At 58.3% G+C, this 7,132-nt stretch overlaps 1 protein-coding gene across 1 annotated transcript in view; it reads right to left on the bottom strand.

Annotated features, from left to right (window-relative positions):
* The window catches only part of WNT7A (Wnt family member 7A), a 62,659-nt gene extending 56,967 nt beyond the window's left edge, over positions 1–5,692 (bottom strand). The window contains exons 1-2 of the mRNA XM_044451313.1: positions 5,622–5,692; positions 3,316–3,542 (exon numbers count right to left, since the gene is read on the bottom strand). Coding sequence (XP_044307248.1) covers positions 3,316–3,542; positions 5,622–5,692 — 298 coding nt within the window. The remainder of the gene's footprint in view (positions 1–3,315; positions 3,543–5,621) is intronic.
* Between the last annotated feature and the right edge of the window lie 1,440 nt (positions 5,693–7,132).

The raw sequence follows: 7,132 nt of genomic DNA on the forward strand, positions 1-7,132 counted from the left end.
TGTTTGGAGAAAAAGAAGTCGCAATACATGAAACAGCAGCATTTCAAGGCACAGCTCAACTGTCAGTGGTCACAGTCTAGCTCAAAGATGTTCACACATGGAAGCAATAATCCCAGTAAGGTCACCTAATTCTCTCTTGTTCTGTCACCACTGACTTTATGGGAAGTACTGAGTTCCACTTTCCACTATAAAACAAAAAGGCATGGGTAAGTCTTATCCAGGAGCTCAAAATGGAATCTTATGTGCCAGAATCACCCTAGTCACCAAGATAGCCTTGAATACTGCAACAGAAGGCCATGATCGTCGGAAACTGATAAAATGACTAAGCATGATGATGACTGCTATCCATGATGACTGCTATCCATTCAGGAAATTCAGTGCGAGAGACTCTGTGATGCTTATATCCCGCAGTGGTGTTTCTGGTGCTCTGCTTCATTTGGTCTCTATATTATAACCCCAGGAAATTCCAGGTGACTTCCATGGCCCTCCTTCTCTCCATTTTGCCCTCCCTCCAACCCTGGGAGGTAGCTTGCCTGAGAGTCCACTGTGGGCCAAAGGTCACTCAGAGACCCTCACAGCCAAGTGGAGACAAGACCCCAGGCCTCTCCTTTCCCATTTCAACACACTACCCGCTACATCACACTGGCTCTCTTCCTGATTATTCCAAGCACCAGTCTAAAAGCAACGCTTCTGTACCCTCCAGTGCAACAAGACTCCAGCCTACATTTAATGTTGTGGAAAGAGAACCTCACCACACTCATCCTGGGCATGTCGTGAGCAGAGCTGGCTGAAGCCGGGGATCAGACTAGATGGCCTGGGAGGCCCCTTCTGACTCGCTCTGTTCCTATCCTAGTCCATGTTCACAAAGCAAGGTTCTACAGATCTTTGGTGATCTCTCACAGCTGAATCTTGGTTTAGGAAACCAGGGCACAGAAGAGGACAGGGAATATGTGATGGTCCTCCAGATGGTGTTGGTCTTCAGCTCCCACCACCCCTTGCCAACATGGCCAATGGCGGCAAATGATGGGAGTTGCTGTCCAACAACAACTGAAGGGCCACACATTCCTCTTCTCTACCATAGAGATGGTAGAGTTCCTCAGAGTTCCTCAGACAAAGAGTTCCTCAGACATTGGTAGCAGCCATTGTTACATGCCAATCTCAAATACGTCTCAGCTGGAAGACAAGGAATGGACCAGATGTGTTTAAAGCCCTGGGGAACAGAAGATTGGGACTCCTAAGCAAGTTAGGGTGCAATACTATGCAAGTTTAGCCAGAAGCAAGGCTCTGGTGTCTGCGACCTCTGGAGTTAGGGGCCCTTTTCTGTCTAAACTTGCATAGGATTGTGCCTTAAATGAGGGTCTCAGATGTGTAAATCCTTCCTTAGACCAGGCTCAATCATCACACCACTGGATAACACATTCATTACTCCACAATCAGTACTACCAAGGAAATCTGACACATTAACCACCTGGATTCTGACTATAGCAGGTTGATTACCTGGCAAAAGAACTAACATTCTCTTCAGTATTGTCAAGTTTAACAAATGTGATTTCTTCACATATTTGCTTTCTATGTACCAAGAAGCAGGTGTGTTTCACCTAAGTATGGAGACAGTTCGGAGTAACAGCTGGATTTCATACTTTCCAAATGGGGGAACAGCCTTTGTTTGTTTCTTCCTCCCGCAGGCCTAGGGATGGTCCTGAAACCATCACAGCAGGGAGAAGTACCAGGCCTGAATGTCGGCGAGCTCCTCCCACATACCTTCTTAACACTCTGATCCCACAGAACTTCATACCTTTGGCACTGTCAAGCACTCTCCCTCCCCTGCCCCACCTAATTAGGCAAGATGTTACAAGCTGTTCATGACATCTGACCTGATTACGAGATATGGCGATCACAAAAGCGGGCACCCTATTTTGTGACCTCTGAACTGGCGTAAGCATCACATGTGGATAATGCTGGACATAAGGTGGGTTTCCTTTAAAACATTTTAAAATCAGTCCTTGTATTTTCTACATTTGCAGTGCAAATGTAAAATGCTATTTGGTTAGAAGGAAGAAGTGATAGTTTAAAAAGCAATTCTCTTTCACATACAATTAGTATTCACAACTCACACGTACAACATTGGAAAAGAGCAAGAACATACTTCCTGGGTTGGACACAGGACCTCTCCTTCACCACAGGAAAGGCTCATTGGCACAAAGTCCCTTCCCCTGATTTTTTGGGGGGTCTCCCCTCCTCAGAGCACTTCACCCCATTCAGCAGCAACTCCTGGCTTTTTGCATAGCGTTTTCAGGACCCCGGGGGCGGGGGGCGGCGTGATCATGGAGAGGACAGGGTGGACAAAGGCAGTCCACTTCCTTTGGTGCAAGTTGATCTAGCCTAAATCTGGATCCAACCTGTTATGGCACTTCCACACATACGACTTACACTTTCTCTGCCACCACCTTAACCTGGTTTATAACATGACCATAAACCTACACTGACTAAAGAAGATATTCATTATCTAAATGGATTTTTATTCTGCCTGTGTCATATTGGCATGTTGAACAAAACAGTTTAAAACTGGCTCAAAGGCATATTTTAGGGTTATGTGCTAAAATAACCAAAATATGGCCCCGAGGATGGTCTGACAGCAGATCAGGCATCCACCATATTGAAGCTAAGCAGGTCTGAGGCTGGCCTGAACTTGGAGGGGAGAAACACATGTAGCCACCTTGATTTCCACAATGGGAGAGCGGTGGGATAGAAATACAACAGATAAACAAATGAAAGTGCCCCGTTAGCATTCCCTGAAGCATTCTTACTCAGAAGTAAGTCCCATCAAGTTCAGCAAGACTTCTTCCCTAGTGACTGGACTTTTGCCTGCAGTCTTGTTGCAGTATAGCCCAGCTGGAAACAAGTTCCGCTCTTCCACGAAGTGCCCAGAGGACTGCGTTCTCACAGCACCACAGAAAAATAAGATGCCAAGGACAACCGGAGCCTTAAGCAAACCAGCAGGGCTAGGTGAGCGGAGTAACACGTTGACCAGCCTTGCACAACCCGCTGCCCTCCTTGCACACTGGACCACACCTGGCTGGAGGTGCCGGGAGCCATCCTAGGCAGCCGAGGGCACGGAGCAGAGGGAGGCTGCCCCACTTGCTCGGCAAGGACAGGCCCCCATCACCCTCCACGTGCTGCGAGGGCGCGTGCAATGATGCCCTCGCTGACACTCCCTCCCCTGACGCCTCCCATGCCTTGCCCTCTTCTTCCAGTAACTCTTCAGCGGACTGCGGCAAGCACCTCACCCCAGCGTATATTCAAGAGGCAACATACCCACTTTCAGCTCTTTTCCGAAGACGGTCCTCTCTCCCAGGGCGGAGCAATTCCACCGCCCGTTGCGAAACTGGAACTGGCATTCGTTGATCCCCATCTGAGAGCCTTCTCCGATCACGATGATGGCATCGGGCCTGCTCTGGCAGATCGCCCGCTGCCTCGGCGCTAAGCCTGGGATCTTGTTGCAGATGATGCTGGCCCCCAGAGCCACGACCGAGGAAAAGCCCCTGGAAAGGGAAGGGAGAGACACGGGCTGCATGAACAAAACTCACATCGCCCCCGCAACTGGGCTCGATCCACCAGAACATGCTTCTGAATGGAGTGGAAGTGGTGGGGCTGCTTTGGCGCCAAAGTCCAGGCAGATGCCTTCAAAGCCCGTCCAGCTTCTGCCCTGCCCATCAAGTCCTGAGGGTGAACGAGCCCCCCCCTCCGGCAGCCACCCCAGCCTGGTGCTCTCCGCGGGTGCCCGCCACGGTCACCCCGGCCACCACCCTGGGAGCTGCAGTCCGACACACCTGGCGGGCGCCAGCTTGGGGGTCCTGCGACAGGCAGCGCCACCTGCCACCGAGCCAAGGGGGCTGCCACTTCCGCGGTGGCCTCCGCCCCCGGCCTTCCCGCTCCCTCTCCCGCGTAGGGGAGCCCGAGAGAGCGCCGCGCCGACTCCCTCTTCCCCGGGCGCCGGCGAGGCCTGCCCTCCCTCTGCCCCCTCCTCCCCGCTCGCGGGCGCCGCTTGCCCGAGCCGACTGGCAGGTCGCAGCACCTCGTCGAGCAGAACCGAACCCCTCGCGCTGTCCCGCAGCGCACCAGCCCGCGGCCGAAGCGGGCCCAGCGCTGGCTCCGTTCCGCTCGCCGCCGGCCCTTCGGGGAGTCCCGGGGGGGAACCGGCGAGGGGCGGGGGCAGAGCGAGAAGGACGCGGGGACGGGCCGGTCGAAGAGCTGCGCAGCTCGGCCGTCGCCTCCGCGCTCCCCGACTTGGGCCGCGCGGGTCCGGAGCAGGCGCCCGGGAGGCGCCACCGCGGGCCCGTCGTCCTGGGCCGTCGAAGAACGCGCGCGCCGGTCCCTGCCCGCCGCCGCCCCTGCCCGGAGGCCACGGAGGGGCCCGCGGGGCCGCAAGCAGCGCACGGGCTCCCCGGGGCTCGGATCGGGCTGCCGCCGCCTGACTCGCCCGCACGCAGGCCCCGAAGTCCCGCCCCGCGAGGGAGCGGCGCGGCGCGGCGCGGCCCTCCTCCAGCGTCCCTGCGCGGTGGTCGTGAGAGGGCGCCTGCGGCGGCACCTGCGCGTGCAGCGCTCACACGCTTCCGAACCGGGTCGCCCGCCTCCCGGAACCGCAGCGGAGAGCGCGCCCGCCCCGCCGCACACGCCGGTCCTCAGCCGCCCGTGCTTCGGGCGCGGGGGCTCGGGCGCGCCGCCTGGACGAGCAAATCGCGAGCGTGTGAATCAGCAGGGCGCGCTCGATTCGAAATCCAGCGCCGCGCTGCTGGGAACCGGGCCCGCCTGCAGGCGGATGTGCGGCAGGTCGCGCTGCGCCCACCGTGCCTGCGGCCACGAGCAAGGCTGCGCAAGCCGGGCACGGGTGGCGACCCAGCCGCTGAGCCCGGAGGAGCGCCGGGCCGCCGAGCGGTCGCGCTCCCTGTAGCGGAGCGCCCGGCCGTGGGCAGGTGCGACGCGACGCCTCGTTTGGCTCGCATATTTGCGGGCTCGGCGTATCCCCCGGTCGCTTCAGCGAGGGGCAGTCCCGGGCTCGTCTCCAGGGGATCTCATTCCCGGAGCGTGTGAAGAACTAGCGCCTTTCCCGAACATGTGCAGAGTGCTTCCCACGTCCTCCCGCGGGCAGCCACGGGCAGACCGCGAATTAGGTGGAGAACTTCGGCCCAGTGCCCTCGCTTTTTAAAGGAATCGCTCTGGGCAAAGCCGATCTCAAGTCGAAGGAGGTTGGCCTGCCTCGCCTGAGCTCGCCCAAGCGTAGCTCGGCCGGCAGGACGAAGTCGCGCCGGGCTGGCTCCCGCGGGCGGAGGAGGGCCGGGCGCCAGTGGCCCCGCACCCGCGGCCGCCTCTTGCCATTCCGGTCATGCCTCTCGCCATCCACAGCGCGGGCGAGCCGTGTTTCCCCAGAGCTGCGCGCACTCAGAATTTCCCTGAGAACAGCAGCCATACAAAGCCTATTCTCGCCCTGACTATAAAGGAAAGAAAAAGCAGGGGGGCAGCCTCTCTCAGACTTCCCCCAAGTTGAGCCCTAGCAGGTCTGGGCAGGTTGGGCACAGCGTGTTTGCCTTTAAAAGGCGCGGGGGTGGGGGGAGGTGACTTACCCAATTTTGATATAGACGATCCCTAGACTGAGAAAGATGTGGAATATCCAGCGCCTGGTTTTCCTGTTCATATTCCTCGTTTATTGTGGGCTTTCAGATCAACATGCGAAATTGTGTCTTTTTAAAAAAAATGAAGAACACCAAGTGATGCCGCCGCCGCCGCCGCCGCCGATACTGACAATGCTATTCTCCCCCGCCCCTCTCCTCCTTTCACGCGGGTTAATTTCTCGGTGCCTCAGACAGTGCAACGCCAGGTCAAAGTAGCGCAGACAAAACAAGACCAGCCCTCCTGCGATCGGAGCCACCCGGCGCGAGCGGTGTGTGTTTGTAAATCCCGAGAGACAATCAGCATCGCCCTCCACTGGGTCTCGCTTCACTCCCTCTCGCTATTCCGGATTTGTATGCCTGTCACACGTAATACTTGAGAGCGCGGGCGGGGGGGGGGGGTCTGGGCGCCAATAACCTCTCCCTCTCGCAGCGCGCAGCAGCCGCCGCCGCCGCCGCCGCTCCGGAGCGCTTCCCCTCAGGTTCAATGTTACTATCTCCCTCGCCTTCTTTTCTCTCTTCTTCAGCCTACTTGGGCGTGTTCTCCAAAGGAGGGAGTAGTCCAGCCGGGGTGGGGGTGGGAGGAAAAACAAAAGTATCGGTGGGGGGAGCAATCCACTATCACACACCGAAAAATCACCTGCTTACTAAAAATAAACAACACCCAAAGCCCAATTCCCGGAGTTGTTGTGAGTGGTTCCCCAGCCCTTCCCGCCGAGGTTCTGCAGCAGGGAAGGATCTACGGAAGACGCCCCTCCGGCTGCTTGAGCGGCAGCGCAGCGCGCAGGATCGCTCGCTTCTCGGCTGGAGAGGCGAGCTTTGCGGGGACGCGCAGGGGCAGAGCTGACCCCTCCGCGGCCTCGGCGGCACTGCCCTCCGGTTTATCTCCCGCTGATCGGGACAGTCCACTTCCCTCTATCCTGTTTTCCCTCCCTGTCAGCTCGGGGTGGCGGGTCATGGCGCTTCCCACCCCCGCGCCGGTGCTGCCTGTCGCTCTTTCCAAGCCGTCCCGAAAGCCGATCGATGGTTTGGCGCCCGGTAAGGCTGCACTTTCCCTGGGCCGTGCACGGGCGTGCGCACCTCCACGGTCCCGGGCGCGCCAAGGCAAGCATCCGGCCGTTGCCTCACGGGGTCCAGCCACAGGGCCCGGGCGCCCCCTTCCCTGTCCTCTCCTCCCTCCTTCCCCGGTTTGGCTTTTGGCGGTACCCAACCAGCTATGTGCCCACGCTCCAGCCGCACCCCCCTTCGGTTCGGCTCCCCCGTTTGCGCGGCGCATGCAGCGAAGGGAGCAGTCCCGCATCTCTGCAGCCCGAGGGGAGAGGGCAGCCCCGGGGCGGGGGGGGGGTTGAGCTGATCCTCAGCGGCAGCGCAACGGAGCGGCTGCCCGGGGGCTGAATCCGCGGTTTTGTTCAGCACCGCGATCGAAAGCCTCCAGCTCCGGACAATTTAGATCCTATCTGCCGCTA

The sequence above is a fragment of the Varanus komodoensis genome, unplaced genomic scaffold (genome assembly GCF_004798865.1).
Source record: "Varanus komodoensis strain SLA01 unplaced genomic scaffold, ASM479886v1 scaffold6_2, whole genome shotgun sequence".
In the NCBI taxonomy this organism is placed as follows: Eukaryota; Metazoa; Chordata; class Lepidosauria; order Squamata; family Varanidae; genus Varanus; species Varanus komodoensis.